Genomic DNA, 12597 nt, shown 5'->3' on the forward strand with positions numbered 1-12597 from the left:
TATGCATTTAACTTGTCACCATTACTTTAATTTTCTATAACTAATAAATTTAGTAATATTTAAAAAAAAAAAATCAAACCAAGTTCCTGAATATGTCATGGGAACAGCATATCGGCAGTTACCTTGTCAAACTGAGTATGGGAACAGCATATCAACAGTTACCTTGTCAAACTGAGTATGGGAACAGCATATCAACAGTTACCTTGTCAAACTTAGTATTTCAGATTTAGCACAATCAAAATTAGTCTAATTCCTGTCTCTGGCATTCGTTCGTAACGTTCAGTAATTTCTGAGTTTGACAGGCACCCATGCTTTCTTTCTCCGAGAATTACTCCCAATTATGACTAGCTGAGCTTCTTGTTTCTTATTCTCTTTCTTTGTCATACGAGTCAAACTCATGCTCATGAAAGATTGAGTTTTTATGTCATTCTCCCAGCATCCAATAAGTTTCTTAAGTTTACATTTGCTGCCCTTATTTTAATTTTGCATTAATTTCAGGTTAATTCATATTTACCAAAGGAAAAACAGTTTGGTCTGTAAAGTCTTGAGCGAATGCCCTTTGTAGAGCATAAAGAAGAACGTTTATGGCAGATGAAGAGCAGTATTGTGGTAACTCGAAACATCTACAATTAAACTGTTTCTCTTATAATACAATTTGTCACCAACATGAATTTTATTATTTTTTAATTATTAATTCCCAATTGGTTCAGTGCAGTTGAATTTTGTTTCAAATAATTTATTTAAAGACTGTTATTCTATGCTCAGTTTCTCAACAGTCTTAAGTATCTTAGGGTTGTACTCTTTAATTAGAATCCACTGTGCTTTACGTGCTTTACCCAAGCCCAAAATTTCCTTAATACATAATACCACTGTCTCAGTTTATTCTAAACCATGTGTTTTGTACTAAAAAACATGTCTTGCAATTTTTTTATTTTTTTCTTATCCTAGTTTCTCCAGAGCTACACAGATATTAAGTAGTCTCTTAAAGTGCCAAAGTATGAGAACAGAACAAATGATCATAACTTACTAAGAAAAGTAATAAAATAAGTCTTCATCAGTGAGCAACTAAACCTTTGATATTTGTAGCAGAAGTGCCTAATTTCAGACCATTCTGTTTGCAGTCATTAAAAAAAGTAAAACATGAGGGATACATCAATGACAATGTTACATTGTGAACTATGAAAATAAAAACACAGCTCAAAAAAATATTTACTTGAGTCACTTTTATTAGCCTTCGAAAATTCTCAAAATCTAGATTCTTTGAAACATCAACAAAATTAAGATAAACATAATATACAAGTTCATATTTTTGTTTTCATTAAAGAAAAAGGAAACCCACTCCAATGAATGCTGTTGTTGTTGTTTGTTACTAAGCCCATGCTACACTAAGGGTGATCTGTACTCTGTCCATCAGTTATTGAAACCCAATTTCCAGTGGGATAAATCTGCAGACATACTGCTGTGCCACCAGGGAAATATTCCAATGATCTAACTCTTCAGGTTTCAGGTGTTCTTGTGTTTATATACATTTGATATTTAAACATTAATATGCAATTCTCATTTAAGATCACTTAAATGATTATTGCTTTTAGATATCATCATAGTCTTATCTACCAGATAAAAACAAAAAAACATTATTATACACACACAGACACACAAGATTATTTTACTGCTAAACTTTATATACCTGAAATAAGAATAACTTTTGAACTGTGAAATGTATATTACTGTTAGATCTCAGTGTAACAAGCTTTCGTAAATACTTTTTTAGCACAGAAAATCCAACTTATATTGATTGTTAACATTTTATATAACAGCACCTGTAGGAAAATAAATTTCTTGAACATAAGAAGACGGGAACAGTCCAATGGTACCATTAAGTTCACCTTCCCACCAACCATCATTATTCTTCCATTTTACAGATATTACATCACCTGTGGGGGTGAGAACAAAAATACAGATATTACGCCACCTGTGGGGTAAAAACAAAATTATATATATTAAACCGTTTTGGTTTTTTTTAGTTTTTAGTGGGTTTTTTTTCTGGCAGCTTTGATCATTCAACTTGATGCTTTCATTTAAAAGAAGTTCTAATCTATCATAATTTTTGTAATCTGTAAAAAACAATAGTTTATAAATAATGTAAAGTTGTAAAAGAAAAACATCGTTAAAACAGAATATTTTCCTCTGTAGGATAAGTCTCAAATGAGACATTATGAGAATAAAAAAATAATCTTGCAGCGTTTCTGATATTTTCTGAAAACTTTCACTTATTGCTGAGGATTTATATTAAACTTTTGAAAATAATGTAAGATAAAAGTTCTGAAACAATAAAACAAGATGCTGAACAAACACAGTAAGGAATGTTATCCCCTCTATTATTTAATCTGATAAAAGTTAGAACAGAGGATCACACAAAATCGTGTAATCAAATAAAAAAGAAACATCTAAAACTCAGGCATTTTAAAAAAATTGACTTTTCTTCATGTATTATTTGATGGTGTAAATTATTTATAAAGCCTATACATTTTCCAAACAAAACTGTTGTCTTTACAAGCAATAGTTTGTGCTATTACATACTGATTTTTAAAGCAAGACATCTTATAATCTATTTGACTGTCACTATCAAGTTTAGCTCAACAGTAGTTCATCTGAATTATTGAATTTTTCAGAATTGTTGTAAAACCTGAACATATATGAAACAATAATTTACTTTTATTAGTTTTTCTTCAATCTATTTTTTAATTGAAGCACTTCAGACATTCATGCACAATCTCTCCAGATGTAGTAAGTTTAAGGTGGCCATTATAAAATATCTACAGGTAGACATTTAAATCATATACTGTAACAAAAACAGGAGGAAGTAGATTCTGCGAGTTGCAGGCTGAAAGAAATAGCTTAGAACCCTTGTGTGACTTAGTGAAAATAACTGCCTTTTAATTAAAGTTGTCGGTTTGAATTCTGACTGGTTTTAAGTTTTATTTCTCAAAAAAAAAACAACAAACCTAACCTGGATGTATTGTCAACTCATCGCTTAGATTTGCGAGGTACGTGTACACAGCTTGGCAGTGTTGGACAGTTTCAGAATTAGACTGACATACATCATCAGATAGTGGCTCACTTGAATTAAACACTGATGAAGAGTCTGAAATTACGTAAAAACATCAGTTGTTTCAGAACATGTAACTTTTCTATTTATCCTCAATAAAGTTTTATACACTATTTGTACTTTACAATGGCTTTAATATGTTTTGACAATTAATTTATGTTGTTGTTGTTCTAATCTCTAACCAAGACAATCGTATTTATAAAATGAAGTACTTATTAAAGATTAAATTATATAACTGAGATATATTTGTTCACCTAGTATGAAGTTATATCATTTTTTCATCCATTACATTTCAAATACATTTACAATTTCACACTATTGATAAAATATTTAATTAAATATCAAATTCTAAAAAACAAGTAAATTGAAAAAGTTGAAACAAATGAGATAGAAAATATTTTTTAATTTTACAACTAAGAATTTCTTATCAAAAGTGAGTTGTTTAGATCAGAATTAAAAACACTACAAAAAACAAAACTAAATTAGCAGCATGATATGGGGAAATTGACTTGTTTAAGCTGTGCAATTTTGAAAGAATAAACTCAAAGGTAAACACAACAGAAGTTTGTTCACTGATAAATGGATTGATTTATTTTTAACTGTAACAATACTTGTGTTTGATTTTATATGATTTGAAGATAAAAATTAAATGTGTTAAACAAATTAATTTGGTTTTAATTAACTTAAGAGCAAAAAACTAAATAGCAAACACGATTAAAGAATATAATTTGTTTCTAAGAGAATACCATGTCACAGATACTGAATATATTTAGTTGTATACATACATTTCTACTGACTAATTGACCATTCTAAAGTAATCATCCTAAAAGATATTGTATACTTCAAGTTTTCAAAGACTTACTGATTTTTTCTTTTTTCTTATGTAATAATTGTTAAATGTTCTTTTCGAAGACATTTTCTCAAATCATTGAACACAAATCTTCAGGGAAAAAAAAGTAACAAATTACAATATTCATATTTCACTGCATTAACACCATTTCAAATCTAGTTTATATCCTCAAAACAAGTCCAGATAAACTGCACACCAACCTTCTGTGTGTTCATGCGTGTCAGAAACACCATCAGCTAAACCACGATCAGTTTCAGGTGTACTACTATCAGATGACCAACTACTGGATAAACTTGTTTGGTCCACTCTCAACCATTCTGGGACTTTCAGAATGGTTCTTACATCCTAGCCACAAAAGATCATAATGTCTTTATCCATAGAATGAAAACATTTTATGAACATAAAACAAAGTTCTTAATTATTAATTCTTTTTTACTGCTATTCATTTTCAAACAAATTTGGTTTAGTTCATATTTTATAACACGAGTGTTAAGGAAAAACCTCCCAGTTAAAAAACAAAAAATTATGGTTCTATTAAAATCATTTTTGTATAAAACCAGTTTCCATATAGAGATTTACCAATTCTTTTTATAACTCTGATTTTATTTTTTAACTTAAAAGTGGCCACATAAAGGAATTGTGACATAGCAGATCCTTCAAAACATGTTATTGTAGAAACCTGATGACTCAGAATAGAATAAATACCAATAATTAAGAAACTTGTTTTTATGTTACTAACAACGACGTACAGATATTCACAAAACTTTTAGTTGTCTTAGAGTAAATTAGTTACAAACACTCATGAAATATTAGTTACATTATAATGAATTAAATATAATTAAATAAGAAATTCTTAATTATAAATAAACAGAAATTTATAGGAAACATTTGTCGTGTAGTACAATAAATATAAACATAACTAATAGTTTTAGCAACTTCACAAGACATCAATTACAAATACAAATGCACAGCAGTACGTCTATAGACTTATAGTGCAAGAAACTGGGTTTCAATAACTGGTGGGAAGAGTACAAATAGCCCATTGGGAATTTTTGTACTTAACTTCAAATTTACAAAATAATAATTAACAAATACAATCAAGAAAGCCTTAGTACTGTAACTACATTAAGTACATATATTACAAAAGTGTTAGTTTTATTGTGGTAAGTGAAGTACAAGTATCTAGAAAATAACTTTAGCTACAATACTGTGAATGAAAAACATTTTTAGCAATATTACTGTATATATGAAGAAATATTCTTAAAACGTTTAGTTACATTATGGTAACTTATGGGTAATTGATTTTGATTATAGTAAATTAAGTAGAAATATTTAAGAAAGTATTAGTATGTTACATTATGAACACACATATGACAAACAAATCCAAGTACATAATGATTATACGTTCCAGCAATGACAGAAAACGTCATTGGCTTGACTTGAATATGCATAACGTTAGGTTGTCCAAAAATGAATTTCGTTTTTGAACTGTGAAATTTGGAAAAGTATAAACCAGTGTTGTAAAACATGCTTTAATCAATGTAAGCACTGTTTACTTCAACACACTTTTGCCAACATGTAACGATGCTGTTTATGTCCCTGCTGTAGAAATCAGTTTCTATGAACTCCCTGAAAGTTTCTGTTGCAGCTGCCTGGTTTTGAAAGCGTTTATTGTTTAAAAAGTTGTCAAAAAATCTTGAAAAAATGAAAATCTGTAGAGATCTGAGAAATGAGGTAGATGAAGCAGAATCTCAATTCCCAATTCATTCAATTTTTGGAGCATCATCCTTGGTCTCATAATGCCAATTTTGTTATTCTTCAGTCAACTCATACAGAACCCACTTATCCAACGTTTTCATCTCTCCAATCACACTCAGATGGTTAGCAACGTTTGACTTGCACGTGCAAAATTTTTCTGCAAGCTCATGTACTGTTGTGCAAGGGTCTGTCTCAACTGCTTCCCTTAATGCGTTTTCATCTAAGGATGGCTTCCTTCCATGACCTTTGTGGTCTTCAAAAATTATGTCCATGCTGAAAACTTTGAAACCAATGGTGAACTGTACATTCAGTAACAGATTATGGTTAAATGCTTGGTAGTAGCTTTTCATCCAAGTTTGAAGTTGTGGAGGAAAATAACATGAAACTCCTTCTTGTCCATGCTGCCTCGGGGTTGTGAAACTTACTCCAAGTAGAGTTGAAACAGTAGACAATTAAGACATTTGATAAGTGACAAACATTGCATTAAACCAACCAATCAACGATAAGTTACTCAATATTCAGCTTCCAAATGTCATTGTGAAAATTCAAACATTTATTTCTGGACAACCTAATAGTTTCTTAAATCACTTTCACAAACTGAATAAACACTAGCATAATAGTTTACCTGTTTGTGTTTATCAAATACAAGAGATTGAGTAGTACTGGGTTGAGCCATTGCATCAAGGTCAGCTAAAACACACTGTATTTTTCTCTGAGTGGCTTCCAAAAACATTTCAAGGGTTGGAAACTGAAATATTAATAAAATATTTTATGTTAAAGTATTTAGTTCTGAAATTCTAGACAATTTTAAAAATAATTTAAATCGATCAATTTATTACTCATGTACGTTTAGCTGTTTCTTTAAATACACTGTTGTAATCTTTCTACTATGATTTTTTGAAGGATGTATGTGAATGCATGTTTTAATCCTTAAATCACAGACGTGTTTACATTCCACTCACTACAGGTGTGATATACATACTACATTGTACATAGTACTTTTATATTCTGTTAAACTTCTCAATCTAAAGAACTAACCAAGAGACTATGTGACAAGGAAATTATAACAAGTCAAATTATTGCAATATTGATAAATGTAAGCTTTTTGTTTACATTTATTTGCGATTCATATGTTATTAGGGACCATGTAACTAAGTCACAACATGCAATTTTGTGTACACATAGTTTTGAAAGTTGTACTTCAGAAAAAGGCACAGTCCATATAGACCACACATACTTCTGCAGTTAGACAATAACTAATCACTCTATTATAGAAACGTATTTTATAAACATTTCTATTCAACTGAGTTCAAGAAGTAGTCCCATCATGAGACCTTTTGTCTCTAAATTTAATGTGTTATTTGAATATACCATGCGCTTCTATCTTCTTGTATTATTAGAGTTTATTTAGAATTCATTATTTGTTCTATAAATACATTGTCTTTACAAAACACATGGTTTAGAGTGTCTTTAAACTGATTTAATTCAGAAAACACCTTTGTTCATTTGTTGCTTTCAAGAATGGATAATACCTTTTACTTCCTGGGGAGGGCATTGTTCGATAACACATTGTATAACAATACTGATAGCAGATTCAGGGGGTATCTAAAAGTGACAGCCCCAACTAATAATGACTAATCACGTTGTTAGCACAAGTTGCCACAGTAAAATATGGGGTTGTTTTTTAATGTTGAGGAATGTTTTGTTTAGTCAGTCTTGTCTGACTTATCATTCAGTCTGTAACTTTGTCTTCAGTAATCAGTCCCGTGAACTTCCAAAGACATTTATCTAATGTAAGTGACAAGTTCACACAGTATTTGTATTTGTTCATGTCATATTACACTGTGCTTCCAGTCTTGTTATTTCCTTCTACATCAACTCAGTAAGAAGTTTAGTATTAATCATCAATAAATATCTTCAGTGAATCTTCTGTTATGTAGCAAGTCTGTACACTACAGTTCTAAAGTATATGTTAATTTCACCTGAGTATATAACAGTAATATATGAGCAATTCATAAAAGTTAAAATAATGCTAAGCTTACATTTATAAGTTGATTGCACCTAAGTTTTAACTTGAAAATATCTATTCCTCATTTCTATAACTAATTTTTCGTTTCACTTTTCTGATGTAATATTTAATACCCAGTCTGTGAATCTACAAGACAGAATTCAGGAGATTGGGTGGGCTACAGAAGGGTGTCACAGTTTTCATTATTCAAATTAAAGCCATAGAAATGTACTCTGATATGAGACTCAATCTCTTAACTTTAAAAAAACTACACTTTACTGCCAAAGAACACACTTCACAATAGTGTTTAGCCACAAAGATGCAAAGTTTAGGAGGTTGGCCACACTGTTTCTTTTGCACAAAATAGTAGAAGTAATTATGCTGGTATATCATGATTAGTCACAAAATAGTAGAAGTAATTATGCTGGTATATCATGATTAGTCACAAAATAGTAGAAGTAATTATGCTGGTATATCATGACTAGTCAAATAAAAAAAAATGTTTATGATTGGTATAAAACAAACAAGATCATTGGTTGATCTGTGTGTGTGGTACTGATACTACCGGTACTATCTCATTCTTTACACAACCCCATTTGGTGAGTATTTGTCTCTGATTATCAGTAGACAACATCCCAATAAATAGGAAATAAAATTACAATTATTTTATTTTTCATCTGTAATTGTTCAGTTTTTGATGTCTATGGAATGAACACATCTATAAACTTTCAGTATAGCCATATTTTTAATAGTTAATTTTTACAAAAATTTGGCCTAGAGATGTGTGGTTTCATTAATTTTTATAGCAGGATCCATACTTCATCTTAAAATTTATGTGTTTTTAATACTCTTGCTCGTTTTTGTTTTTTTTATGGTATATCAATATAAAGTATATACTTTACCTTTAAAAACTGTGGTGTGTCTATTCATTGATATGTAACGCCATCTGTTGGTTTGGAAAGATATTTAAGTATGTCATGATATGTTTACCATTCCTATTCATGATGTTATAAAAACACGCAAGTCCAAGAAGTGTTAATAAAAATGAAATAGAAACCCTATAACTTGAGTGCTTTTGAAAGGTCCACCTTTGTTTCAGAAATTTTTTAATCATTATAACTGAAAACGTTAGCGACTTTTTTAGCATATTATTAATATATATGGTCATTGATAGGGTAGATTTTGGCACGTGACTTTTTTGGAATCCTTGCCAATCCCTACTGTTAGTACTGCCATACTTAAAGTAATTACAATAATGACTGGGCATGCCACAGTACTGCTTTTTCATAATTTGTTGGTGTATGCCTTCCTTGGCTATCTCAATCAACAAAACTTGCAAAAACCACAGAGAAAGCAGCTTTATAGAAATTAGGAACCAGATTATGAAATGTGTGTGGTCCTTGTGGTAACTTTGAAGACATGGGTTTGACTCATTCACAGCCTGGACACTATTGCCAGTTTATTCACACTGGTGGACAATTCAGATTCCAAAAATTGCAAGGAGCTCAAATTTCTCTTTGGAATTTAAAAACAGAATTTACTGGAAAGTATTGTTAGAGAATTAACCCACAAAAAAGTCTTCCTGACTCACAAATTTGGGGTTAATTAAAAAAAAAAACTTACAGTGTCAAATCTTGCCACGTCTTCATGAGAAACTTTGACCAACTCTTCCAGTCCTGAAATAAAATGGTTGACACTTTTTAACCCTCCAGTTTTATTCCACAGTAATGACTATAGATGACATCAGCTGCAAATCAAATATCAATACCACCTTGTAATAAAAAAGGAAGTTAACATGTTACAATTAAGACGAACATGGATGTACAGATTTTCTTGTTCCACAGACAAACATTTTACTAGACAATTTAGAACTAATTATAAAAAAAGTCAAAATACCTAAAGATAAAAAGTTTAGAAACAAAGTAAAAATTACAGTGAAATGGTTGATTACAAAGTAAAACTATAGTATTCATTACTTTTATGGACCTTCCATACTTTATAGATTTCATTAAGATAGCAATCATACTTTGTTTTCCTTTTCTTTCAAGTTCCAAGTCTTGCTGTAATAAGTTTAATACTCTATTTAATGACTCGTGTCTTCTTTCCAGCTGCATTGAGTTATCAAAATCTTCAGCCTTTAAAAAAAAATTGTCCTATATACATACGCACTATAAACAGCATTTATTATATTCAGTATGAAAGGTACTGACACTTATAGCTTTGACAATATTACTATTTTACAATTGTTTAAATCTTAGGCCTGTCGTATCACCAGTTGATTCCTAATCCTGTATATTTCATTTCCATACACTCGTTCATTTTACAGCAACATAAAAATCATGCAGGCTTCACACAATGAACAAGTTTGCATCTTTAAAAAGTTGACATAAAAATGAAATATCTGTAAATGTTAAAAGTTTACATTTTTATAAATTAAGTTAAAAAAAAAAAAAAAGCAAAGTTCCAATACTGGCAGTGGCATAACTACAAGGATTACACCCCTCAAATAAAGTAACTGGACTTAATACATTTATTCTCCTTTTCTATAATTCTTAAGTTTGTCAGACCCTTCAAGTTGCCTGAAATTGTGGGGGCTACAGAGGTATACTCATGTCATTGAATATCGGTCATTCGTTTTCATGACCATGTGTAAAATATTTGAAAATCACATAACAATTTTATTCAAAAAAAAAGATAAAACCAAAACGTATTTTTGCTACATCTGTACAGTCAACAAATGAACATTTTTTAAATGTTAAATTGAAATATCTTTAAATGCAAAAATAACATATATAGATTTTAACTAACGACATATTGATACACAAACAAACAATACTACGTAGCCAAAATGTACATAAAACTGTGGAACTGTTGTTACTGGAACAGTGGATTTTGATTCCTTTAGCTTTCCAATTAAATTGATGTCTTCTGGGATGCAAACACATGATAAAGAGTCCTTTAGTCTCTCAGAAAACTGTAGATAAAAAAAGAAAGTTTACTTGAATTTCAATAAAAGTGATTGCTATTAATTTAATGGCTAAATTTATTTAAATTATCTCATTCAAACACACTGCTTGCTCTATGAGCACTTAAAAGACAAAAGTAGCTATACATTTTAAAAGGGTAAAAACTTTAACAGCCTTTAACCTGAACCATCCTAGGACCCACGATAGTAATATGAGAGGAATATGTCTTAGCCACTTCCTTTAGATGAGCTAATCTTTCCTCTTCCAGATGTTGAAAGTGATTGGCTGCTCGGTTTGTTGCTGTTACCAATTGTAATCGTGTTCTTTCTGCATCCACAGAAGAATTATAATAGTCCACTTCACCTTTAACACAAATTTCTGCCAATTTCTTTTTCCTATTTTCGAACTGTAGAGAAACAAAGCAAAATGTGACGACACTGAATTAAAAGCTTTGCTTTATATTTCTATGTTTTTCATATTTATATTTTTGTACATAATCACAAACAAGCAAGAAACATATCAATACAGACAACTGCTTCAAATTACATGTTTTACTGACATATACAGTTACGACAGAAAGTGTTTGTACCCCTGCGTCCCGAGTAGTTTTTTTATCATAACTTAAAACGTATCACGATTAGGCTAATAGAAGTATGACATATTATAAATATTATACTAACACACATCTACATACATTTTTATGTAAATTAAATGACAAATAAACTGTTTATAAACAAATAACCATAAATAGAAGGAGCAGAAAGTGTTCATACAGAATGTGTGAAAAAAACTGATATTCCTGTAAAATTTTGTTTGGTTTGGCAAATAAACTACATTATACCATTCCAGAACTAGACACTGGGTTCATAATTATTGGAATTTAGCCAGCAAAAAATTTACTTCCGACAATTTAGCGCCGTCTCCGTCCTTATCTGCTTGGTCATCATGGCGAACATCCTAATCTTGATACCTTTAAAGTTATGAGGAAAAAACTACTCACGATGCAGGGGTACGAACACTTTCTGTTGTAACTGTAAACTTAGAGAAGCTTAAATAAATTTTTCTATTTATACTAACGAAAAAGTGTTTTACAAAAACAAGTTGTGATTATCAGTGGTGTAGGAAGGAGTTGCAAAAGGAAGATGCTTCTCTCAACATATATATTTTAAAATGATAGCTTGAAAGTATAAAAAGGCTATAAATTATTGCTGCAGCAATAGCTACCAACTTGATTATTAGAAGTAAATAAAATACACCTTACCCTCAAAATATGCAAATAAAATACACCTTACCCTCATAATATGCAAATAAAATACACCTTACCCTCATAATATGCAAATAAAATACACCTTACCCTCATAATATGCAAATAAAATACACCTTACCCTCATAATATCTTTCCTTCGAACAACCTTAAAGTCAAGTGTTTCATTCTGAATTCTCTCATTTTCTCTCACATAAATATAATGTTTTTTTTTCTTCTTTGCTTCCTCATTACGTTTTTCTGACAGATGTTTTAAACTTTTCTCCACCATAGTTTCTACCTGTAGTAGCAATAAAGTACCATTGTTCTATTGAAAGAACATACAATAAAGTACTATATGTTATCAATGTAATGAAACTGTTTATTTTATCTATAGTTGCTGTATAGGATTGTTTAACACAACCACTATCATCACTGTAAAGAAGGGGGTTTGACCCTCCAAAATTGGCTTCTTCTCCCCCCCCACCTCCCAGAGGTTATTCATTTTTAAATTTATGTAGAACTGATGTTTCTAACAATGCTTCTGGCTTAAAATTTTCTGGGGGACATAACCCCAGACCAACCTACCAATAGTATGTTGAATGTGCTTTTTACACTAAGAGAAGTCAATTCACACCTGTAGGTATTAAGTTTTAACTTTAG

General features: G+C 30.5%; 1 protein-coding gene across 5 annotated transcripts in view; it reads right to left on the bottom strand.

The window, feature by feature from the left end:
• Nucleotides 1-1241: 1241 nt before the first annotated feature.
• LOC143234343 (nostrin-like) overlaps nucleotides 1242-12597 on the bottom strand; it is a 51615-nt gene continuing 40259 nt past the window's right edge. For 4 of the 5 annotated variants that reach the window (XM_076471633.1, XM_076471631.1, XM_076471634.1 and 1 more), the window contains 9 exons: nucleotides 12077-12235; nucleotides 10873-11097; nucleotides 10580-10699; nucleotides 9752-9860; nucleotides 9349-9401; nucleotides 6343-6465; nucleotides 4160-4304; nucleotides 3011-3145; nucleotides 1242-1934 (listed from right to left, as the gene is read on the bottom strand). In XM_076471633.1, the coding sequence (XP_076327748.1) occupies nucleotides 1807-1934; nucleotides 3011-3145; nucleotides 4160-4304; nucleotides 6343-6465; nucleotides 9349-9401; nucleotides 9752-9860; nucleotides 10580-10699; nucleotides 10873-11097; nucleotides 12077-12235 (1197 nt within the window). In that variant the 3' untranslated portion in view covers nucleotides 1242-1806. The remainder of the gene's footprint in view (nucleotides 1935-3010; nucleotides 3146-4159; nucleotides 4305-6342; nucleotides 6466-9348; nucleotides 9402-9751; nucleotides 9861-10579; nucleotides 10700-10872; nucleotides 11098-12076; nucleotides 12236-12597) is intronic. The other variant, XM_076471635.1, reaches the window with a different exon arrangement.

The sequence above is a fragment of the Tachypleus tridentatus genome, chromosome 12 (genome assembly GCF_004210375.1).
Source record: "Tachypleus tridentatus isolate NWPU-2018 chromosome 12, ASM421037v1, whole genome shotgun sequence".
NCBI classification, from domain to species: Eukaryota; Metazoa; Arthropoda; class Merostomata; order Xiphosura; family Limulidae; genus Tachypleus; species Tachypleus tridentatus.